Source organism: Achroia grisella, unplaced genomic scaffold (genome assembly GCF_030625045.1).
Source record: "Achroia grisella isolate CSIRO2021 unplaced genomic scaffold, CSIRO_AGI_Agris_v1 utg780, whole genome shotgun sequence".
NCBI classification, from domain to species: Eukaryota; Metazoa; Arthropoda; class Insecta; order Lepidoptera; family Pyralidae; genus Achroia; species Achroia grisella.
The window spans coordinates 6,993,831-7,021,245 of record NW_026713020.1 but is presented as its reverse complement, the minus strand read 5'-3'; the positions used below and the strand labels follow the sequence as shown (position 1 = coordinate 7,021,245).

The 27,415-nt window shown below is 34.4% G+C and overlaps 2 protein-coding genes across 2 annotated transcripts in view; both read right to left on the bottom strand.

Annotated features, from left to right (window-relative positions):
• LOC131850878 (uncharacterized) overlaps positions 1 to 27,415 on the bottom strand; it is a 359,653-nt gene that overhangs the window by 238,969 nt on the left and 93,269 nt on the right. Inside the window, exon 3 of the mRNA XM_059201259.1 lies at positions 9,295 to 9,313. The gene's annotated coding sequence lies outside the window, so the exon portion shown is untranslated. The remainder of the gene's footprint in view (positions 1 to 9,294; positions 9,314 to 27,415) is intronic.
• On the bottom strand, positions 3,518 to 4,084 carry LOC131850877 (uncharacterized). The gene has a single exon (XM_059201258.1). The coding sequence runs from the start codon at positions 4,082 to 4,084 to the stop codon at positions 3,518 to 3,520; it is 567 nt and encodes a 188-aa protein (XP_059057241.1).

Below are 27,415 nucleotides of genomic sequence, written 5' to 3'. Positions count from 1 at the left end.
TCTCCCCAAAAACATGAATGGATTCTCCTCACAAAAATCTTTCATTTGTCTTAAAAATATGTACTTATTTAAATAATTATAATCTCAGGACGAATTACACACACGCAGCGTCATCTAGTCCCAAGCTAAGCAGAGCTTATGTTATGTGTACTAGGAGCCTGTATAGATACATAGATATTTTTTGTAAATAATTAACATACATTTAAAACACCCAGAACGATACAAACAATCATATATGAATACATATGTTTGCACCGTGGAATCCAACCCACGAAAATCGGTGTGCTAGACCTCTAGAGTACCGAGACCACAAATCATGTCAAGATACGATATCATTACATAGTATAAAACAAAGTCGCTGTCGCTGTCTGTCCGTCCCTATGTATACTTATATCTTTAAAACTACACAACGGATTTTGAAGCGGTTTTTTTTAATAGATAGAGTGATTCAAGAGGAAGGTTTATATATATAATACGTATACACCTGAGCGAAGCCAGGGCGAGTAGCTAGTTATTAATAATACAAAATATTAATATATATTTACCTTGGGAGTAAACAAAACAAAAGGATTTTTATCGTATAGAGGCACAAAAGAGGCAAGGGTCAGTAACAACCGATTATCTGCTACTGTACAAGTAACACGGTGTGTAATCCGTAATAATTCTCTCTTAATTATACCAATATACCGTGTAATATACCCTTAAGATATCTAATTACTTAAGACTAGCAACCCACCCCGGCATCGCACGGGCCCAATATTTGAAGTTCTTTTATAAAAACTTAGACTATAGAAATATCTTACTCTCAAGGGAAGCATTTCAAATGAATATTTTTTACAACATTTTTTATTGCTGCTCCCCTCCTCTTGGTCGTAGCGTGATGTTATAGTCTAGAGATATAGTATAGCACTCGAGGATAATATACCTTTCTAACAGAGAAAAAATTTAAAGTCAGATCAGCAGAACCGGATATTACCCCGAACAAACAAACATACAACCCCTGGTGTTTCAGGAGTCCATAGGTTACTATTTTTTTTTTATTTGATTTATATACGGTAACCATTTACCATCAGATGGGCCGTATGCTTGTTTGCTACCTATGTGAGTATAAAAAAATACAAACCTCTTTATAATATTAATATATATCGTTAACACTGAAAGGGGAGTTACAGACGTTTTTTTAAGGAATGGCAACACAGAAGAGTTATGACGCCAATTACTAAAGAGTGGACGGTCAGCGTGCTTATCATGGCATATGGCAATGGCAATTGTATGTAATGTAAATTAAATATTATAATGGGTGAAAACTGTGATTGGTACAGTTTAAGCTGTAAATAATATAAATGACGTAGTGGAGTAACTTAATGTTGACAGTCATGCTCGCTATAAAGTTCAAACTTGTGGCGGCGTGGTGGGCCGGGTCGATGTGCTCCCTCTAATATAGTTGAGTGCAATGATGGCTGGCATCATACTCGTGAACGGGTGCTGCTTGTGGTGACTGATATGTTCAGGTTGCGAACACTGATTAGTTTCTTTGATTTTTTTTATATAGCATATGCTGGTGGTCACTCTATTCTCCCAAATTTGAATTTAAATGAAATAGTATTATTGTAAATATGTACAACATTAAAAAAAAAATACGAGCTGAGTTTCTTGTCAGTTCTTCTCATCTTGAAATCATTCCGAACTGACGGTAGATTTGACATATCATAAGAGTCTGTAATAGACCTACATGAATAAAGATATTTTGAATTTGAATTTGTCAATAATGGCATACATGCGCGACGCTCGTCGTAACACCATGCTAAAGACTAGGATATCATGACTCAGTAAGCTGCTTTACGACAAAAGTCATGTCGCCAGAATAATTACACCCTTAAAACATATATATTTTTTTATCTTTATTGGACTATAAAGAGTGTACAAGAGGCGAGGTTAATGTCATATAGCATTCTATACCAGCTAACCTTTGGGTAGAATTAGAAAGCGTTGTAGGGCAGTGATGGCGAAAATTTGTGATAATAATACTCATCATCATCATCATCATCGCAGCCCGGAAGACGTCCACTGCTGGACATAGGCCTCCCCCAAAGCTTTCCACGATGATCGGTCCTGCGCTGCTCGCATCCAATGCCTTCCAGCTATCTTGACCACATCGTCGGTCCACCTTGCTGGAGGCCTTCCCACGCTTCCCACGATAATAATACTATAATTAATTAATTATTTTCTAATTTATATAATTACTAGCCCTGCTCACGGTTTCACCCGCGTGAAAATTATAGCCTATGTGTCATTCTGATGTAGGTATAAGCTTACTACTATTACTGTAAAGTTTCATCAAAATTCGTTCATTAGTTTTTGCGTGAAAGAATAACAGTCATCTATCTATACTCAAAAACTTTGATGTCTATAATATATGTACTAGATTTTCCCCGCGGCCTTACTCGCGTTAATTTATCCCCTTAGGGGTGGAATTAATCAAAATCCCTTCTTAGCGGATGCCTACGTCATAACATCTGCATGCCAAATTTCAGACCGATCCGTCCAGTGGTTTGGGCTGTGCGTTGACAGATCACTATGTCAGTCACCTTTGAATTCTATATATTAAATTAAGGTTAAGATATTCAGTGCTCAAAAACATATCATTTTAAGTTAAATAATAAAAATTAATACGAGAACACTATGTACACGAGTATGAATTTAATTATTCATTCATTCATATAGGACTATTCATATCGCGTTATCGAGTCACCAAATAAGCAGAGCCTGTACTCATGAATACAAATGTTTGCACCATGCAAGGAATGGAATCCGCTACCATAACAAGTATAACAGTGTACTAAACCGCTAGACCATCGTGGTCGTCAAATTTCAACAACTATATGTGGCATATAAATATATTTCCGTCATTATCATTACATAGTATAAAACAAAGTCGCTGTTGCTGTCTGTCCCTATGTATGCTTAAATCTTTAAAACTACGCAACGGATTTTGAAGCGTTTTTTTTTATATGTAAAGATGAATAATGTACTTAGTAAGTAAGTAGTGTATAAGGATTGATTATTATAACAAACGATACAGTATACACTCAAACATTGTATCTATCATTTCCGAACAAGCACCACCCTAAAAAATAGATAGAGTGAATCTGGAGGAAGGTATATGTATAATACGTGTACACCGCGTTACGACCGACGGTCGCGGGTTCGAATCCTCGCACGGCGCAAACATTTGTATTCATGAGTATGATTGTTTGTTTATTGGTCTGGGTGGGTATATAAAAAAATCTATTATGTATCAGTTATCTAGTACCCATAACACAAGCTTTAGCTAACTTGGGTCTAGATGGCGCTGTGTAAATTGTCCTGAGATTATTATTATTATATACAATCATATTAGGCTGAATTTAGATCATCAAGATCACTCAGTGCGAAAATAAATCATATAAATATTTTAGAAGATCAAAAGTAAGTTTATTAATTTACCACTCCTATAAATAATCACAAAACTTAAAAATTAAGGACCGAACACTAACAGTGGGGCTGGCGCCCTCAGCTGAAGCCGCGCCGTATACTTCATGTTCTGGATATCATTCTCTGTCATGAACTCCACCTTCTGCAGCTGACCGCTTGGCAGAAGAACGTAGTATGATCCCACGCTCTTCTGTACTTCTACTGGGCTGTCCAACCTCTCGGATTCAGGGTTATCTGTGGTTGGTGCGTCTGTGCTTGGAGCTCCATAAGTATTGTCCGGGACTCCATAACTAGTGGCTGGAGGTTGCTGTTCGTTTGGTAAAGTAAATGCCTGACCTGCCGGCTTCCATCCAGACGGAGGGTACGGCCCACCCTGTGGAGGCCCATAAGTCGGCTGCAGTTCAGTTTGTTTAGGAAGAGGGAAAGGCTCGCCTGCAGGTTTCCAGCCAGATGGCGGATAGGGACCTTCAGCCTCTGTTGTTGCTTCCGTTGGTGACTCCGTGGTTGTTGGGGCTAGTTCCTGTCGCTGGAACCTGAACCTCGCCGGTCTGAAGCGAGGCGGTTCAGCTAAAACCGCAACGAAGGCACAAGATACAATTAAGAACTTCATGTTTGATCGCTGATGATTGACTGATGCTGTGACAACATATCAGACTGTTTTTATACTTGGATGAGATGTTTATGATGCTTTGTTCTATCATAAATGGTATCTGATAGAGAAGGTCGTGGTGTGAGGATAATTCGGGAGGCTCTCGGTTTCCTCGTCACGTAACTGGTGACTGGCATTGACCTGTTAACGGCCGATAGATGTCATACCTAACGCTCATTGCCGACACTCATTAGACGTGTCTCAATTATTTAATTAGTGTTAAATATATAAGTAAGGGCTGTATTTAATAATAATAATAGTAATCTTCACATAGCGCATCCTCTCCCACACTTGGCTAAGGTCCGTATGGGTCAGTATTACCTTCTTTTTAACTAGATAAAAGAAAAGAAAAAAGAAGACACATAACAATATTATTATTATTTTTATCATTGCTGTAAAATAAATATTTATGTGTTGTGATATAATAATAATAATAATCTCAGGACAATTCACACAGCGCCATCTAAACCCAAAATAAGCTAGCTAAAGCTTGTGTTATTGGTATTTATTGGTATTTAAACTACATATAATAAATATTCATATAATCTCATGGAGTTTATATAATCTCATATCTCGATTGAAGTTTGGCTGAATACTATTAAAGAAATTTGGAATAATGTTCACGCAAGGACCTCTTCAAGGTAAATTTGGTTTGACATCTTCTGAGGTCAAGAGGAAGTGCATTCCACCAAAGGTTAATGGCAGAAATAGTGAAAGATTGAGATGAGAAATTAGAGTGATGACAAGGAGTATACAACAGGAGATTAGAAGAAGGCGAGAATGTGATGAACTTAGAAATTTAAATCTTTCTTTGAGGTACTGAGGAGCTAGTGGATTGTATAGAACAGAACAGAGTTGACAGATAATTCTAAGCACAAAGATCTGTCCAGGAAAATCATACAAATAGTTCGTATAATTTTTCTTATACGAACGATATATTTATATATATTTATCTCAAGATAATTCACACAGCGCCATCTAGGCCCAAGTTAAGCTAGCTAAAGCTTATGTTATTGGTACTAGATAACTGATACAAATACATAGATATGTTTTTTTTCGTAAATACATCTATGTATAATACATAGAAAACACCCAGATCGACACAAATAATCATACTCATGAATACAAAATGTTTGTACCGTGCGAAGAATCGAACCCGCAACCATCGGAATTAAGACGCTATGCTAAACCGCTAGACCATCGAGGTCTTCAAATTTTCACCTAACTCCTAAACGGCTGGGCCAAATTGTATGAAATATTATGAGTGCCTATATTTCAATCAGTTCCTGGATGGTTTGAAAACGATATTAAAAACAGTAGATGGCGCTGTCGTTTTGTCACCCAATTTGATTTGTTGAACAATTGACAGAAATCCTACAAAAAGGCTTGACTGATATTGATGAAATTTTATACATAATTTGGTTGGTCTGCGAATAGGTTGTTATCATTTAGGGGTATAAAATATATCTATATTTTATACCCCTAAATGATAACAACATATTGTAAATTAAAAATTTGTGGCGAGTCTTTATCATTTAGGGGTATAAAATATAGTATATTTTATACCCCTAATTTAGGGGTATAAAATATAGTATATTTTATACCCCTAAATGATAAGGGTGACTCTTTAAAAATTTTTAATATAATTAGTATTTGTTGTATGATATGATATTAATATATAGCGCAGGACCGATCGTCGTGGATATCTTTGGGGGAGGCCTTTGTTCAGCAGTGGACATCTTCCGGACCGAGATGATGATGATCATGATTAATAATACATACACTTCTAATTTTTTCTTAAACCACCAACTTCTATTTTTTTCTAAAAAAATAGTACTTTAATGTATATGGCAAAACAAAGTTTGAGTCGAGCTAGCTGAGTCAGCTAGTACTGTAAAAAATTGTAATTTAACTTAGTGGACTATAGAACGGTGAACTAATGTATCTAACTTTGATCGCAACTATTTTCGTATGTTACGCAGTGAAAATGACGTCATCTATCAATAATATGATTATATTGACGCCATTTGACGTTATCAACTAGCATTGCAGTGTAAACGCAACTGTATATATCGATAAAAGTCTTTGGTTATGAAATTATCAGAATGTTTATATATTGTTCATTACAGTCACGATATAAAAGTTGCGATATAAAAGAACTGTTGCGGTATTATAAACTAAAGTTTATTTAAAGAAAAAGAAAAACCCTTCTATCATCAACCCCTATTTATTGTAGCAATATTAGTACTCTAATTTATATAGCAAAATAACGTTTTCCGGATCATCTACTATCTTATAAGAATTATTTACTGTCGCTGAAGAATTTCCGCATCGAATCTTATGAATCTAGATAGCATATTAAAATATATGTGTACAGATAAGAATGGCATGCGAAAATACTAAATTAAATTCCTTACTAGCTCCCCATACAAGAGAGTGCGGAAGAGATCCCCTAAATTATATTATTTCATATAAATTCACTAAAACAGTGGTAGTTTATAAAAATGAGGGTCACAATATAAAAATTTATGACAAGAAAATGTTTATTATATAAATAAATTTTATTCAAATGTATTTTGTACGTATGTATACTTGTATATGTTCTTATATTTGTATGTTTATAATATTATTTTTTATTTTGTATGTATACTTATTCAAATCACTTCTCGCCATCCTAGGTTTCACAGAAACAGATCGCTTTTTAGCGATAAGACAGAACATTGTTATATTACTTCCATGTATATTATGTATGTATTAAGAAAAAAAATTACTAAATATTTATGTCAGTTGTCTAGTATCCATAACATAAGCTCTTTAACTTGGGACTAGGTGGCGCTGTGTGAATTTTCTTAAGATACTATTCTTATACAAATTAACTTTCATATTTATAACAAAACTAGCTTAGGGGTGGAATTTATCAAAATCCTTTCTTATGGGATGCCTACGTCATAGTAGATTTATGCATGCAAATTCTCAGCCCGATCGGTTTCAAATTTACAAAGTTTCATACAAACTATCATCCCCTATTTTATCCCCTTGGGGGTAGAATTAATCAAAATGCTTTCTTAGCGGATGCCTACGTCATAACATCTACCTGCGTGCCAAATTTCAGCCCGATCCGTCCAGTGGTTTGGGCTGTGCGTTGATAGATCACTACATCAGTCACCTTCGAGTTATATATATTTAAGAAGATAATAATTTCTAATACAAATTGACTGTAACATTAAATTATCATTGTCTAAACTTACAAAATATATTTACTTGCGACGTTAAACAAATTATAAATTTATTTGTCGCATATAAACATAGAACATACTGTATATCAAATAAACAGAATAATTTATTCGTTATAATTAACAAATTGTATAACGTATATGTTTATTTGTCACACACGCGTCTCCTTAATAATGACTGAACAAATTAAAGCTTAATTTTGTATACAGTAATTAACGCCAGCGATCACGGCACAAATCCTGTTTTCCATATAAACAAATAAAATAATTATATTGGTCTATTTATACGTTCATTTACTGTATAAGTATTATCGGTTCTGAAAACCGCTTACATGTGACACGATTTGTCACTCGATTTGTGAGTCGATCTGTTGGGATATTTTTAACCGTTTACCTGTGACACGATTTAGCACTCGATTAGTGAACCGATCTGTCGGGTATATTTTTAAACCGTTAACATGAGACACGATTTGGCACTTGATTAGTCTGCCGATCTGTTCGAAATCTTTTTATCTAATTGCAATGGGAAACAATTATTGTCACACAAATATCTCCTTAATAATGTCTGAACAAAGTTAAAGCTGCAATGTATAACCTTTTACATGTTACACGATTTAGCATTCGACAAGTCGGCCGATTAGTTTGGTACATTTTTAAGTAATTGCAATAGCAAACAAGCTGACGGCCCGTCTGATGTTAAGCGGTAGCTATTGCTTATATCCATGATCAGCACCACAGACATCACTTCTTCTTGTCTTTCTTGAATTTTGTTTGATTATTTCTTAATTATTCATAGCATTACGCAGTTATATATTATTTTCTATTTAGTTTACTTATAATTATATAACCTTATCTAGCGTATATTGAATGCGTCTATATAATTTAGCTTTTAGGCATACATAGTGTTGGATTACAATCCAGTTTTGTACCGAACTACACGCTCATAGTTATATTATTGCATTGATTGTAATCTGTTTCGTATGCCAATAAATAAATAAATATATAAATTTCTATCCATTCGTTCCTAAGAACTAACTCGTTATTACTGTATACCCTATAATTTCACTGCTAAATCTCAGCCTCAAGATCAAGTCACAGTTTGCAAAGAAACTTTGCGACTCGCTGAAATAATTAAGACATAGGAACCCACGCAGTTGACTCTTTACAAAATTTACCTGTAAAATCTGGGATTATTATTGAAGTCATAGAGTCTTAGAATTTTTCAGTCACGAAAATTAAATGACACTTCTATATAGAAGTGTATTAGGAGATTTTGGTCGCGAAAAAGCGTTACAGTTGGGGATAGACATATCACACTACGCTATCCTCGCGTTGTGTGAGAAAGAGAAAGTCTGGTGACAGCAGAGAGAAGATAACAGCAGATGCATAGAGTCTCGGCGCGGCGGCTTGTATTTAATTATTTTTTCTGTTGAAGTTTCACTTCTACTATTTCTCACAGCACATTACTTTTTAATTCTACCACTCATTCAAAGATAAGTCTATCACAAGAAGAATGCGCAAGAAACTTGCGTGTTGCTCTTTTACATTTATATTATTATTATATAAAGTGATATGCAAATAACATATGAGAATTACAGTATAACGAAGTAGGAAAATAATATTAACAATAATAAAAAATAATTTATGATTATAGAACAATAGTAATAAATTAATTTATATACACTCATATATTATACATGATGTTTAAAAAAATAATTAAAAAAGATAGTAAAAATAAAGATATCACGACTCCATACCAATTTGTGCTGTTACACAACCAATATTTTTCACCCTTTCCTAAACCGTGTGGAAAATTACCCTCTCATCCCACAAAAAAGCTTCGATCATCGATCGGATAAAATTAAAAAACTTCCGCGCAACTTTTACGTTGATACCAAACAAAGTTTATTATTATCTATTGAAATATATGGAACTTACCTAATAAGGCTGCTGTTATCTGTAAAAGCAAAAATATAATAATTAAAATAATGTTTGAAATCTGTACTTCTATATCTATACATATAAATAAAATAGGAGTGTCTGTTTGTAATATTGAAATAACCATGTTTTAGTACATGTATATGAATATGAATGTGGTACATACATACCAAAATAACATTTTTTACAATTTTTGTCTGTCTGTCTGTCGGTCTGTTTGTTCCGGCTAATCTCAGAAATGGCTGGACCGACTTTGACGGGACTTTTTTTTGCAAGTACCTGATGTAATAAGGAGTAACTTAGGCTAATTTTATTCTAGAAAAAAAATATTTTAGAAATATAAAGTTAAATTCCACGCGGACGAATCTCGGGAACAGCTAGTCTACAATATATATACTAGTGGTCGCACAGTGTCATATAAGACTATAAGAAATAATACTAAAGACAAATAATATTAATCTGTTCTCAATTTGAATACGGACTTTAACAATAAACAATAAACAGTAGTGCGTGTAATATTTTTTATTGATTTCATGTATTTTTTGTGTATATTATCATTACATAGTATAAAAGAAAGTCGCTGTCGCTCTCTGACCGATCCTATGTACGCTTAAATCTTTAATACTATGCAACGGATTTTGAAGCAGTTTTTTTAATAGATAGAGTGATACAAGAGGAAGGTTAAAAAAATACGCCTCAATCTTTCAGACAGAAACTTACACCTTAATTAGATGTCTGGAAGTAATCCTAAGCCTCAACTACATCAATCAGAACATATACATTTATTCGGACAGTCAAGCTGCTCTACTAGCACTTAACTCGTACGAAATCCGTTCTAAACTTATTAGAAACTGTATCCTGCTACTAAATGAAGTAGGAAGCAGAAATAATATTATACTGAGATGGGTCCCCGGGCATTCAAATATTGAAGGCAATGAGAATGCCGACTATCTGGCAAAGTTAGGGGCAAAAACCGTCCAACTGGGCCCCGAACCCTTCTGTGGTGTGCCTCGTTGCCTAAAACTGGGACATCTCAAATTAATAACCAAACGAGAAGCACTGAATCACTGGCAAGAAATGCCAGGATTAACACATTCAAAAGACCTAATATCGGGCTTCTCGAACAAATACTCCAATAGACTGCTAATGAGTAAAAACAACATATGCATGATGACTAGGGCCCTCACAGGACACTGCAAATTAAACAAGCATATGGCTAAACTAGGCCTATGCACGACAAGTATCTGCAGATTCTACCAAACTGAAGAGGAAACGCCGCTTCACATCCTATGTGGTTGTAGCCCACTCATGCATAAACGAAATATCTCCTTTGGAAAGTTTACACTCTTTCCCGAGGAGATAAAAACGATCGCTCCTAAGAATATCCTTCAATACTTGTCCCTGACGGGTCTAGGTAGCGAACTCTGAAAAGGGCGAGCACAATAGATCTATGTAGGTCGCAGTGCTACAGGTGCTACACATCTGACAATAGCCCAAACAATCCAATAAAAAAAAAAAAGAGGATGGTTTATATGTATAATACATGTACACCCGTGTGAAGCCGGGGCGAGTAACTAGTAATATTAATAAAACATTATCATTCTCCACTCATACTTTATATAAACTATAAGTGTACGAAATTTCATATTCTTCGGTCCACGCAATTTTCGTAAAAGGGTTACAAGGTTTTTCAAGTATTGATATTATAATATATTTTTAGATAAATAAAAATCATTTTAGAACGGAAATATCGATACCAGATATTATGTATTTGCTTCTAGATCTATTGCTTCTATGCTTATGCTTAGATATCTTGCTTCTAAAAACGAATTACTATTTCAATACAAATTAAAAAACAGATACATATCATATTCTTCTCCGAAGGTCGTATTCTTCGATGAACAAACAAAATAATGCACTGGGAAACACCCCGCTTAAAAGGCAACAGACAGACATGAATACAAAATAGTTACATAGTACGGCCATCGAACCCGCAACCATTGGAATATGAGGCAGTATGTTAAACAGCTACACCAGCAAGGTCGTCAAAGTAATAACAATTTATTAATACATTATGGTCCCCTTTTGCTTGGCTGCGGAGCTGAGGCGCTGTGCCAGATATATATATATATGTCGCTATATGACCTAGACGTATAAATTGATGTTGCCATTACTGTGCATAATAATATTAAGTCTTGTTCAGGGTTGCCACAATCACGTAAATAGGTCAATAACCTTAAGTTACCTAGATAGACTTTATATAAAGTTTTCTGTGTTGGAATATAGATTTCCAGGTAGGTTTCAAGGCTTCTGTGAGGAAACAGAATTGAAGGAAGAGGCCTCACCTGTTTCAATCACCGAGATTTCTTTGATAGCTGTATGTTGGTTTAGAAGGTAAGGTACGACATAGAAATTACAGAGTACGAAATAGTGACACCTCCGTAGAACAGCTTGCTTTGTAAGCTCTGTCATAGATTGGAGAATAATATATAGCAGGGAAATTACAGGGTACGACAGCATGACACCACCTCCGAACAGTTTGCTTTATAAGCTGAGTTTCAGATTGGAGAATAAGATATGGCAGGGAAATTACAAAATACGAAAGTATGACATCAGTTTGACAAATCATAATATTGTTAAATGTTACATTCCATACAGTTCTTTGAGAAAAGCGATATTAAAGTTTACTATCTAAGCCTAAGTGGTCTAGCGGAATAGCACACCGCCTTACTTTCCGATGGTCACAAGTTGGATTTCTCGCATGATACAAACATTTATATTCATGAGTATGACAGTTTGTATCGATCTTGGTGTATAAAAAAATGTATTTACATATGTTTTAGCATTAATTTTCTAGTATCCGTAACACAAGCTCTGCTTAGTTTAGAACTAGATGGCGCTGTGTGAATTATACAGGATTATTATTCTATTCTTTTTACTATAATATAATTTTTTAATATATCTTCAAATGATTGAAAATATGTACATAAATATGATTTTCAGGCAGCTTTACAACTTTTAACGTACATTAAGGTATTAATAAAATTTTATTGTGGTTTACTATATTTAGAACACTTGCAAAGTAAATTCGTATTTATTACTAGTATTTACATAACCTAATTGTACAACTAAGAACCTAAAATTAAAAAGCTTAAAAAAAAATATAATATGATGACTAAAATATATTATTAAAAGGGGTCCCTTTACGCAACGTTCCGAAGATACTGGCAGCGTTCCCTCTTTGAATAGCTAGACTAATTCTTTGTCCAAGGTAGCTGTCAGCTCTTCGGTCTTCTGTGATGTCGACTAACCTTTTCGTTTCTTTGAAAAGTCTTATAGCGCTAGGATCCCACGGACCATTAAGGTTCTATCTCGTATTTTAGATCCGTGACGGCAAAATAACTTTTTAATTCCAATCACGGTACTAAAGAAACAAAATAGCCACAACACGAGATATTAAAACAGGAAACCAACAACAATATTCCAAATGAATGTGGAAACATTCGAAAATTTATTAGAAACGATACAAAGGCAGATTTGCCCAAACCGATATTGTTTCAGAGCAGTTCTTTGATCGTTGCGTCTGTATTAATTAATTTAATTGTGTGAAAATTTCGTAGGTGCCACGCCCCGTTGTGGTCGACGTCTTGTATTGTTGAACGAGCTATTATCCGCGACTTTGTTTGCTTTTTCTGGCATACGAGATAATCTGGGAGTGAATAAAGAATGAAAATTTTGTTGCGGAATCAAACTTTTCTCAGTTAAGATATAAAAATTTATTTTTAAAGTATGTTTGATTCCCTAAAGTTTCATTGTCCATTTTAGCGGCTTCAAGATTTTTTTTTTTAAGATTAAATGTTCATTCTCATTGGTTACGCCCTTTAAAACATTTTCTTATTAATAATTTTATATATGTTGTTATTTCTCTGGTCTGTTACATTTGCAGCCAGGGTATGTATATTTTTAATTTAACGGGTGAGTATGTACCCTTACAGTAGCGTCTAGTCGCGCCAGCGCGAGCGCAATTTGTCCATCTAGTTAACTGTCTGATTTGCACAATCGCAATCAACCGCCGTTAACAGCGTGCTAATACGTTAATCTCGAATTTGGACAATATTTTTGGTGTGGACAAAGCGTTTTGTAGTATTTTTACCCACCACACATCGTGTATCTACGAGTGCCTACGGAGCCAGGGGTTTCGCACGTGTATTCTACCCCAACTCCGACAGAATACTTTTGGAGGCGCCGGGAAATGATCCTGTTACCTCTCGCATACCAAGCGAGCACTCTAGCATCTACGCTACGCACTCAAAGTCTACCTAGAATGTTATTTAAAATAAGTAGCTAAGACTAACAGACGGAAAACATAAATTTTGTCCTATAGTATTTAGAGATAGTCAGCTATTATTTAATTACGTGAAAAGCTTCTAGTGGGCGACCCCTATTGAGGGAGGAAATTTGTATTACAATCTACAGTACAATTGTATTATAAATATTTGCCTAAATTATGGATTCCGTATTAGCCATTCAAACTTGTTAAAACAGAATGAAGTTTGAAATAAAGAAGTTTTATTACAATATTGTATTTTTCATCGTCTTTGAAATACGAGGCTGTAGATATAAGTAAATTTTCTGTACTAAAAACATTATATATTTTGGCTAAAGGTTAACGCTAGCGGGGCACCAGTGGAGGATGTTAGCGTAGTGTTAACTATCGTTTGAAACATCATTAATTAAAAAATATAAAGTCAATAATCACGTTTCTTTATCTAAGGCAACCTGAAACGAAGGCAGAGGCCAGAACCTAATCTTTGTGACATTGACGTATAGACGCGCTAGTCAACCTACTGCATCTGCGCACCATGCAACATTTGTGCATCTGTGGCGAGTTGTATTTACGCGGGAAAACTATCTACAAAATGGCTTCTTCTGCAGACATTCTTCTAAACTATTGTACTGCTGATCACTCACGCCCACGATCACGTTTCATTACTTTATCTGTCTGTAAATTACTTGTATTACAATAAAATACTTATATACAACAAAATTGGCATATAATTATACCGCTAAGACAAGTGGATTGATAGATTGATGAAACTGACGTAGCGGGTGATTGGAGCGAAAAGGTTGAAGTGTTTATCTTATATATAAAATTCTCGTGTCACAGTTTTCGTTCCCATACTGCTCCGAAACAGCTTGACCGATTCTCATGAAAGTTTATGAGCGTATTGAGTAGGTCTGAGAATCGGCCAACATCTATTTTTCATCCCCCTAAATGTTAGGGGTAGTCCACCCCTAATTTTTTTTTTATTTTAAGTCAAAACAACGTTTGCGGGACAGCTAGTATTATTATAAAAACAAATAAGAGATAGGTAACTGTGAATATTGTAGGCATTGGGTTTATTAGTTGGGACTGGGAGGATACCACAAGTAGTGAAGGTGAGTGTTAATGCACTCTAAAAGAGCCCTTTAAACCTACACCCGTGTCACAAGTTCTCTCCCTGAACCATCGGTGGCCTAAGTCGTCATCATAACTAGTAGTTTTAAAACTATCGTGGTAAATTCACCATGAATTTATCTCAGTCATGATAACAATAATGGCGTCCTGGGTGGTCTAACAATTTGGCACACCACTTCACTTCCGAGGGTCGCGGGTTTGATTCCTCGCACGGTACAAACATTTGTATTCATGAGTTTTTGTATCGGTTTTATGATTGTACCGATCTGGGTGTTCTCAATGTATATACAAAAAAATATATTTATATATTTCCATCTTGTGTACTACCCATAACACAACCTCGTACCTTGGGCTACGTAAATTGTCCTAGGTTATTATTATTATTATTATCATCTGATTCTTCCATATTCCATTAATTTAGCGTAGGATCTTTGCGTTTAGGTTCTGTTCGCAGTCATCTTGTTATTTTCTCTCTTTCTTGCCGTATCTTTCACACAGTCCATCCATCTCTCTTCGGATTTCCTCTACCTTTATATCCATATTAATATATAAAACTTTCTTTGATTTACTGACGATATGCCGCTTTGTTTACAGTCTAACTCCGTAAATTGTTTGTAATTCTAAAAAGGTTAAAAAAAATGTATACATTAAAAATGAATTGAATCAGTAGGCAAACTAAGAAATCAATACCAACAGCTACGTTCCCAGTAATATGTACTACAAACGTATCAACTTGACACGCGAAACCAACAACCCGAACCTTGATGCCGACTTTGACCTAACGCTCCAGTTTAGCTTTGTTTTCAATACTGTGGAACATGCAAAGCATTCAGGTCATACATGTGACCATAAAATACGTAATGAATGTAATATTGATACCATGTCAAATATTATGCAATAGCCTACACGCGTAACTTCGTCTTTTTTATTTAAGCGGCTATACTAAATTAAAATAAAATTGCGTACATCACATATCTTCTTCGTCTTCTTCTCTCACTTCGTCTACATCAGATTTACATCGGAATATCGGGGACACAATAAAAACTAAACGTGGTAAGATCCCATGATTTATACTAATTATACATTTACACCACATATGTATTAAATTACCGTGTGTTAAATAAATAAATAATATACAAATTCATGTAGATCTATTACAGACTCTATTACGGGCAGACAGTCAAATCTACAGTTAGTTTAGATTTCCTTCGAGGTAAGAACTGATAAGAAATAGAAATATATATATCCTTTATTCAAATAACAATAAATAAAATACAAGCATTTTTGAATAGTCATATTTTTTATTCTACCACTCATTCGGAACGCAGACTCATCACAAGAAGAATGAGCAAGAATTTGTGTGTTGCTCCTTTGAATATATGTTATTTATAATAAATAATTACACAATAACAAGTAAGAGGCATGCGATAATCAACATAGAAACCGCTACGAACTCATTCTTAGTGCATACATATCTATGAATTTTAAGACTTTTTTCTACAAAAACATTATTATAGTTTACAAACTCTTCTATTTTATAATATGCTTTTTTTACAAAGGAAGTGTTTTATAAGACATTTGAAACTCAGCTCTTATTCCTTTGAAATGGGCTTGTACATGATTATTAAAATACAGATTCATTTTTAAACCTCTAGACTACCGAGGCCACCTATATCTCCTCCATTTTTATCGCTCTTTACAGCCAAATTGATATATTTATTAATAACTCTTTTTTGTACCTTAAAAAATACAAAAAAAACAATATTCTTAGTACACAGAAAAGTAGGCTAGGTAGAAAAGGCGGTCTTATCGCTAAAGTGAGTTCTTCCAGACAACCTTTGGGTAGAGGAGAAAAGACAGAAGGTGGTGGATGACGCAAGATAGAATGAATAGACATAAATTATTTGTTATCCAAATTCAAAAATCATTTAGTCATTTAGGACATTTTAGCCGCTTATGAACGTCAAGTTTTTACATTACAATCCATAGCATATCCATTAGCCAAGTCGAAGGTTTAATTTCAGTTCAGACAAAACTTCTAGCGGTCGCTCACTATCACAATGGACTAATTTTGTATCTGCCTACGCCGGACGCTTACAAAGTGTTACATCAGAATCTTTTCTCTGTAGCCCTATTCACGTATTTAGGCGACGGTTACCACTTACCATCAGGTGGCTTATTTACCATTCCAACTTCATAAAAGAAACAAACAATATTTTAAACTGTACCTAAAACCCCACCGGCCTCAATATTACAAACTAATAAACTAGTCTCGCTCAAACCGGACCAACAAAAGGTATTTACTGGAGTTTAAATTGTTACCTTTTAGTTTTAGTGGTAGATTGGAGAAAACTTTTGATGGGGCGTTACTCCCCGACTGATGTAAACAGGTCCGATTCGCAATACATTTGTGTGGGTTACAAAAAGCTGGTGGTTTGGTTAACCGTGAATAGATTAAGGTTAAAAGTAAACTTACGTTGTTATTATTTGTTTCTCTAAATACGCTAACTATAGTTTGCTTTTAATACATTTTATATTACATGATATAAAACAAAGTCACTGTTGCTGTCTGTCCGTCCCTATGTATGGTTAAATATTTAAAACTACTACTAATTTTGAAGCGGTTTTCTTTTGTAGCACGGATGTACATGTACTATATATATATATATAAACCTTCCTCTTGAATCACTTTATCTATTAAAAAAACCGCATAAGCATACATAGGGACGGACAGACAGCGACAGTGACTTTGTTTTATACTAATGTAATGATTTATATATTTAATTTGGATGTTTCATAGCTGTTAAATTTTAACAAAATATTTAATATCAATTTCTATATCTCCAATATACATCTATAGACACCCCGACCCTTATAATTTGACATATCCTGACCTAATGATCCAAATAGAAACCCAATCTCGTAGAGGAATATTTTAATTGCAACATTATGTGGAAATGTCCTGTAAAATAATTAGAATTCTATAGCTAAAATCAGCGGTTCCCAAACTTTTTCTAAGGGGGGGTCACTTCATTTCTTTCTCGCTAGTCGGGACAACCCAATTTCAAATTGATATTAGTGATAACTTACAATACTATTTGGCTGACACAGAGAAACTGTAAAAAACATTTAAAAATAGGTTAATATTAAGTGCTAATGTACAAATAACGTAATGTACATAATATATGTATACATGTGTGTGTGTGTATGTATATACAATACAAATGTATGTGACCTATACATGAAAGATACATGTGAAAAATTGTTAGTCAGATACGTCATGCACTACACACTACACGGTTTGCACTAATATATTTTAGTTATCTTCATTTAATAATTTTGTGTTTATTTTATTCCAATTGAATTACAGACAAAAAAGTTTCACACTTTTATGATTCCGCATACAAAAGTTGCAGGTACAAAGTTGGTGAGCTAATAAACTATATAAACTTTTAGCGTGGTCTGCTAAATATGGCTAAAGCGTACCATTGGGGGTCTCCACGCCATGGTTTGAGAACCACTGGTTTAAATCCTTCAGAAGTACATCCGAAGCATTACATGTACGCATTAGTATGCTAAAACGGCGGTCAACATTGTTTGGGTTAATGTGCTATCCGAGCGAAGTGCAAACAAAGCTGATATTGTAATATCCATTCCTGCTTCACTGTACGTGATAATAAGATTATAACGTATGTATATATATCCCTACGTAATAATAGCAAATCGTAAGAAGCAAAACCTTAGGTGGTCTAAATAAACCTTATATAACATGCATCAATAACGATAGAAAATCTTACTAAAGGCGAAATTTATAAATTTTTTAAATTTTATTTAATTAAAAATTACAAACGCGAAAATATGTGAGTATGGATGCATGGATGTTTATTAAAATATTGAAAGAGTCTTTCACTACGAAACGGATTTTGATAAAACTGTACAGTAATGTAGCTTCATAAGAGTAACACTCTATACAAGCAACATATACAAGAAAAAACCTCTGTATTCTCCAAACATAGAACCCACAACCATCGCAAAGTGAATCGTTAGTTTACCAGACCACCGATATTCTCAAGGAAAAAATTTAATCAAGTCAAACAATCTTCAATAAATTACATACTTAGTGTTGCTGGCATCCACCATTATATTTATAAATATTTGTCTTATCTTGATACACCTTTTTTTACATGTCACTTTTGACTTCTTTTTCTCATGGGTCCAGTCACCTTGGTCCTTCGAGCCGGATCCGAAGCTACGAATGTGACTGGAGCGAGAACACTACAATTATTTAATAAAAAAAAGGTAGTAATTGTACATGTATTTATGTGTATTTCCCAAGAAGACTGACGAATATGTCAGAAGTCACATTTAAAAAAAAGGTATATATTTATGAAAAGAATGGTGGACAAGCTGCCAGCAACGATGCTAGCGATGGCCGTTTCTAAGAAAATTAACGGTACAACATAAATAATGGAACATTATTCATTACAACAAATCCACGTAAGCAATTACAGGGATTTACATAGAAAAACGGCTGTTGTATAGCTTGATACGTCATCTTAAATCATACTGAACGGCGGAGTCAGGTGAACGTGGAATGAGGAGAATCTACTCTATCGCTTATTACCATACTAAGTGAAACCGGGTTGAAATATTAGCATAGTTTAATGTAAACTGTCGTTGTGACAGAGTAAGAACACAGTTTATCAGCACCGTCGGCCTCGGTGGTGTAATGGTTTAGCGCCTTACTTGCGATGGTCGCGGATTCGATTGCTCGCACGGTACAAATATTTGTATTCATGAGTATGATTGTTTGTATCGGTCTGGGTGTTTTCTATGTTTTTTTTTTATAATAGATAATAATAAATTAGTGCATCTGCACTAACGGTTTACGCTGGTGGGGCACCAGATGATAAGATGAGCATGAGGTGAAGTCAGTTAGCCCATCGTGACAAATTCACCGTGAAATCACGGTGGAGATTAACCTGACAATTCTAGAAATAAGATCATCAGTCCATATTACTGACAATTCCCTTCCCCCCTCCCCCCTTCGGTGTTTTCTATGTATACTATGTAGGTATAAAAAAATATCTAAGTATTTATATCAGTTGTCTGGTACCCATAACACAAGCTCGGCTTAGTTTCGGACTTGATAGCGCTATGTACTTTGTCCTGGGGTTATTATTATGCGAATTAAGAAAAAAAAAACGTGGGTAATCTAGTAACATCTGGGTATTAATTTAAAACCCTCATTGTCATATCATTGAATGGAGGTAGCAGTTGAACAAATGTTGAGAGTAAAAATCCAATTTGTCAACAAACACTTGGGGCACAGAAATCTCTCGGGGTGCTATGGGAAAATAAGGAAAACCCAGTCCTATTACGCATAAGTGCCTATTGTGTGGTTTGGAACATAATGCCTGGAGAATATACTATGTTTGCAATTTAAGTTTGTTTTTATAAACTTTACTTTCATCTGCCTTTTTCCTTCTAAGATTTAAAACTCGTAACTAACAGTTAAATAAATAAAATTGAATTGTATGTTTGTATTTTGATATTATCGTCTGTAATTTAAAATTAACATGTTTTCATTAAACGCATATGAAAGAAGAGTAAAAACGGAACTAACATCAAATATGATAGGGAAGAAATTATAAATAAAACAATTAACTAAATGAATAATATTTGAATTTTGAAATAATTAATTTTAATAATTTTGTCTGCCGGTCTGTCATATTAGCAGGAATACCACCGATTTTGACGGGACTTTAACTAGCAGTTAGCTAATATAATAAGGTGTATGTGTACTTAGGCTACTTTTATTTTAAAATTTTATTTATTTTAAATTTACGTGGACGAATTCGCGGTTTAAACAGCTAGTAAATCTGTACATATAATAAACATGAACCTGACGGCTGCCTTCCAAATATAAGAGAGTAAATATTATTAGAGAACTTTATAAACGTAACAAACCCAAATCAATGATTGTTAGACTATTTGCTTGTTTGTCTGTATACACAGACAAACAAACAACTAGTCGTTATTCCCACTATTCTCACAAACCACTTAACAAATTTGTATGCGTTTCTCACTAATGTATCAATGAAATGTTCAATTGAAATTTTATGTTTTCTAAAAGTTATAGGTATATATATATATATATACTGCTTACATTGGGGCTAGATGGCAGTTTCTGTCGTGTCCTTATCCCAATAATTTATGTTAATATAATAAAGAACATTTAGGTATAGGGTCTTATTTTCCTAATAAATCATTAGACCTCAGTGAAGATAGAATGTAATGACATTAGCATCGTAAATAATTACCCTGGCACTGGCGTATATTGCGAGACACCCATATATGAGAGCAGTGCGTGTGTCGCGTATATGACGCACGATTTAATTCCGGAAAAGAAGCTTGAAATATACGGGCGAATAATTGAGGCAGTTCGGATATTTCATTTACCATAATTATTCGGGATATGAGATTTACCCTGAATCATAAAATCATAGGAAAAGGCCACTGATGTGCTGACACCAGATCCCTGTTCAGAATAGCGGTGGACAAAATTAAGATCACCAGACTGATCGCCAACCTCCAGTAGAAGACGCCACATAAAGAAGAAGAATAAAAACATACTTAAGGCTTCGTTTCCCTAGCTTCTCTTAATACAAAGGGTGTTTCTATGAAAATTTTGTACAATAACTAATTAAACTCAATGACATTATGTCTGAAATGAAAGTTTTTCACCAAAACTCCCGATTAGCACCAAAAAACCGACCGAAATTGACTCATTAATATGATCAATGTAGGCTCTTATTTTCCTAATAAATCATTAGACCTCAATGAAGATAAGATATAACGACATTAGCACCGTAAATAATTACCCTGGCACTGGCGTATATTGCGAGACACCCATATATGAGAGCAGTGCGTGTGTCGAGCATATGACACGCGATTTAATTCCGGAAAGGAAGCTTGAAATATACGGGCGGATAATTGAGGCAGTTCGGATATTTCATTTAGCATAATTAGATATATGAGATTTACCTTTAATCATAAAAACATACTTAAGATTGCATGTCCCCGACCTCTCTCCCTGATGAAAATTTTGTACAATTGAAATTTTGACCATAGGATAAGGCAACTGATATCAACATTTTCACAGTAGTCAGGTTTCGTTTAAACAAGTTTGTACTTAAGGTTGCATGTCCCCGACCTCTCTCCCTGATGAAAATTTTGTACAATTGAAATTTTGACCATAGGATAAGGCAACTGATATCAATGTTTTCACAGTAGTCATATTTCCTTTAAACAAGTTTCAACTAAATTTTAGTCAAAACTACCGATTTTCACCAAAAAAGGAATTAACTTTAAATTAACTTAACAAAATTTAAATTTACTCATTCGTATGATCAATATAGGCTCTTATTTTCCTAATAAATCATTTGACCTCAATGAAGATAAGATATAACGACATTAGCACCGTAAACAATTACCCTGGCACTGGCGTATATTGCGAGACACCCATATATGATGGCAGTGCGTGTGTCGCGTATATGACGCGCGATTTAATTCCGGAAAGGAAGCTTGAAATATACAGACAGTTATTACGGACAGATAGAAACTGACTATACCGTTATTATCCATTTAAAAAAAGTTGACAACTGCACCTGCATCGGCTGTTGCTGATATAAGCACATTCTCATGATGAACGAATAATAATGGAATGATGTACTCGCTTGCACTAACGGATTACGCTAGCGGGACAACAGTGCAGGATGATAAGGTGAGTATGAGGTCAGGTCAGTTAGCCCATCGTGGCAAATTCACCAGGAATTTATCACGATAATATCCATGGGGAACAGCGTAGGGTCAACTTTACATAGTACATTAGCATCGGGATTATCAGTCCACATTATAATAACAATTCAGTTCCATTTCGGTTATTTGATGTACCATAATTATTCAAGATATGCAATTTATCCTTATTCATGAAAAACATACTTACGGTTACGTTTCGCTAGCTCCTCTAGGATATAGCAACTGCTATCAACATTTCACTCATGTCAGATTCTTTATTAACAAGTTTGTTTTCTAAAAATCTTTTTGTTTTTAATATTAGCCCATGTATCTCTTACAAAGGAACAATTCTTAAAAATTTAATTCTGAACAACATTTACTTAACAAATGGCGTGGCTTAATATAACCACTTTTGAATGGTCATATTATTATTGGTTTCTTTGAATAAAGAATACTGTTTCTACTCATAGAACGAATATTTGGTATACGAACAGTTAGCTGACTGTTGAGCTGTATACTGACAATAAGCGGGAGCGTCTGAAATTTGAACCCGTATGTGTACATTGATTGTCAGCGAGGCACGTGCCGCATCGCTATAAAACGTGATGTGTGATGAATGACTTCACTATGTGATGATTGCTTACACCAACTGCGACGCACCTGGCGTCGTGCGATTTGTGGAAATTAAACCTTTACGTGAATCTCATTAGGTACATAATTACATGCGCACATGTAATCCATTTTAATTAGTTATAATTAAATATACGTACGCCGTGAACTCGTGACCTACCGGTTTGTTATACCGACTGATATGCCAAAGATCGTGGGTTCGAATCTTGCAGACATAATGTAACTGGAATGGCCAAATAATAAACTACAGCTAACGGTCCACCTGATGGTAACTCCGACCGCTTTACTTCGACTGGTCACGGGTTCGATTCCTCGCGCGGTGTAAATTTTTGTTTTCATGAGTATGATTGTTTGTGTCGGTCTGGATGTTTTCTATGTACATATATTATGTTTGTATTTGCAAAAATATATATCTAAGCAATCAATTGTATAGTTACCTATAACACAAGCTCAATTATATATTTATCGATGAGGTGTTGGGTGGATGAAAAGTAATTTTTAAAGCATGAAAATTATTTTTACACTGTTTATTAAATATAAATGAATATGATACCCAAAGTCTGTAAAAACTTTACCCTTTAGAGGGTAAATTAAATAGGGTGTGACAGTTTATATAGAAATTCATCACTTTTGAAGCTAGAACGATGACACTTTTTATTTTGTTTTTTGTGGGTTAGGTTATTAAATATTTTTCTTTATTTGGTCAAGGTCACTATTCCACGCGAAAAAAGTCGCGGGCACAGATATTTTTTTTTTTATTGGATTGTTTGGGCTATTGGCAGATGTGTAGCACCTGTAGCACTGCGACCTACATAGATCTATTGTGCTCGCCCTTTTCAGAGTTCGCTACCTAGACCCGTCAGGGACAAGAATTGAAGGATATTCTTAGGAGCGATCGTTTTTATCTCCTCGGGAAAGAGTGTAAACTTTCCAAAGGAGATATTTCGTTTATGCATGAGTGGGCTACAACCACATAGGATGTGAAGCGGCGTTTCCTCTTCAGTTTGGCAGAATCTGCAGGTACTTGTCGTGCATAGGCACAGATAACATATAGAGTTCACGTTTAACTATGAGGGCTAACTACGTGAAATAGTGAAATAGCCTTGAATACTGACCTTAACCAAAGTTAAGGGTACGCGGACAAAATCGCAGGCATAGTCAGTATTTATATAAGTAATAAGTAATAAGTACCTGCCTATTGAGCATTATATTGAGATAATCTAATTATATACAAATAGATACGTAACCTTCAGGCAATTATACACTTTGCAAACAAGTGATATTGACAGTTTAGCAAAGCTGACTATCTCGAATTTACCGATTCACTAAGTTATTAAATTATAATACAGACAACGTCATATTACTAATGAAAATTGTTAGTGAAATTGTAAACGTGGATTTATATATGCCTGATGTGTCCTAACGTGCCGTGTCGTGGCGTGATGACTAGTTTTCATATATATATATATGTATACTAGCTGACCCGGTGTACTTCGTAACGCCTAATGGTGGATTCTCTAATTTTTTAGTTTATTTAATACTTATTCTGCTATTCAGGACGCCGGGTCAGCTAGTAAGATAAAAGAAATTTAATAAGTCAATAATTATATTATGTAAAAAAATAAAAATTATAAAGCAACTAATATTATTTTAATAGTCAATGAAAAATTACAATTTCTTATTTTTTATTATGGTACCAACTTATTATATTTCTTTTTATTTTTACTTCTTCGAAATGAATTTTTATTTTTATTATGGTACTTTATGATACACGATATTTTTTATGTGAATAATGGCAACTTCGTCATTCAGTAGGTGCATTAAAATATATATATATATGTGATGCTCGACGCCTTCTGACGATATTTTGAATCAGTTCTACTACTAGGGTTACTACTCCCCATTACTGCCAATACTCTTCCCCGACACCGACTAGCTAACTCTGTGTTGACTGCGTACGTAACGCCTGATTAATTTTCTAGGCAATATTTTGAACATCTGCAACATTTTGTGGATAATTTTGCGAACGGGATTTTTACTATAAATGATTTATTTATGAGCTCCCGATATTTACATCTACCGCCATTGCCCCTTTGATCAAATCCCTTCAAACGGGGATCGAAATTATAACGAGGTACGAACCCTTAAAACTAAAATCACATCCGTCATACAGGAGTTGATCTTCAGCCTCTCCATCCAACTACACATGCTTTCAAGGTAGCAAGCGGCTAATTTTAATATTTATCGTTATTACCAAAATCGGAGAATTAATCAAAACTATAAACATTCCCGAAATATCAGCCACTCAAGGAATATAACAGTGTAAGATCCCGTGATTTTTCCAAACTAACTTTATTGCTTTAAAAACAAATATCATATTACTACATATTTATTCTGTGTCTTAAGTAAATAATCGTTGACGAAAGCTATTATATCCGTGCCCACGTCTCTATTAGGGCGAAATAAACAATTTCCTAAAAAAATATTCGTATAATTTCCTCGTGGAGTAACCTCGACCCAACCTTTACCGGTCACGGGACCCAAAAATTAATTTTCTATGAATAGAAAACCACTGATATTACAAGTAAAATGGGAAATTATCTATCCTCCACTGCTTTTCAATTGATCGTGGCTTCGTAACTATATTAGATTTATTAAAACGCAGTACATTACTCTCCCAGAATGATAAGGTTATCTTTTATAGATCAGGTCATGTAGATTATACAAGATTCTTGCTAAAAAGATTGAATAGAATAGAAAATTCGTTATTCCGATAAACTTAATTTAAGCATTTTGAATAATCACAGTTTTTTTTAATCTACCGCTCATTCGGAAAGCTCACATCACAAGATCTGCTTGTTCTTAACAAGAAACTTGCTTGTTGCTCTTTTAAATAATTGTTATATCTTTATATTTTTATTTTGACGCAAAAAAAGAGTATATATGTGTGAGTATGTGTGTGTTAAAATTTACGGGTTTTAAATTTTTTTTTAATACCAGTAAAAAGCCTTGGCAAGCCGCTATAAAGTATAAAACAATTTCGCTTCCCGTTGTCTGTCTGTACCTATGTACGATTTGATCTTAAAAACTATGCGGAGTTTGATGCGTTTTTTTTAATAGATAGAGTGACTCAAGAGGAAGGTTTAAGCTATATAACATCCCACTACTGAGCACGTATCTTTAATCATGCGATAACCTATAGTCCACGCGAGCGAAGCCGCGGGTGGAAAGCTAGTATCTTTATATTTTTAAGTTGAAATGTGTGAATGAATACACACTACCAACTAGCACTAATTTATTAGTGTCAAAATATGAAGTACATAATAATATTAAATTAAAAAGCATTCGTTCACGAGTATGACGGATAGATAGATAACCCTTATTGCCAATATTATCAGTTTAACAAGCAAACAGAAAAATAAGAATAAAGACATAAAAAGTTAGCAACAGGAGCTGTCTCAGCAATTGCTGATAACAGCACATCCTAAAAATGAATGGATCATAATGGTATGGTGCAGCCGCGTGTGCTGATGGTATATGCTGGTTGGGCACCAGTGGAGGATGATAAGATGAGTATGAGCTCAGGTTAGATAGTCCATCGTGAGAAATTCACCAGGAATTTATCACGATGGTTTCCAGGGGGAACCGCGTGGAGGTCAACCGTTGTAGCAACAGAACATTGCCAATAATGGTATTATTAGTCCATATGTATGTATGTATGTAATATTATGTTATCTGTGATATTACTAAAAATCTCCTTACAGGTTAAATGAGGCAGAGAAATTAAAGGTTATAAATATACGAAATCAAATATCTCGATCTGTTTGAATTATATAGTTTTTTACTTCAAATACTAAAGAATTCATATACATGTGTATATATTATATATTTTATTGTAAATATTAATATATACAACACACATACACTTGTATACAAATGTATGTATTATACGGCGATCGAACCCGGAACCTTCATTATGTATACCACCACCGAACCCACAAGGTCACATGAACAGTCCTATTTCATTAATTGTAACTGTCCGTACAAAATACAGCATTGTCATCATTATTAAAACATTGAAGTTATTTTTATCACGTTATCAACCGTCATTGGTCGAGTCTAAAACTGCGATAGCAAATAAGCAAATATATAAAACAAAATTTGACCAATTCTATACATCTTTTTCGTGAGTTTAATAACAGATACACGTATATTGTTGTCATTTATATCATT

What these genes read in the sequence shown, in the direction of transcription:
- LOC131850877 (XM_059201258.1), bottom strand. Translation starts at nt 4,084, where the DNA reads ATGAAGTTCTTAATTGTATCTTGTGCCTTCGTTGCGGTTTTAGCTGAA.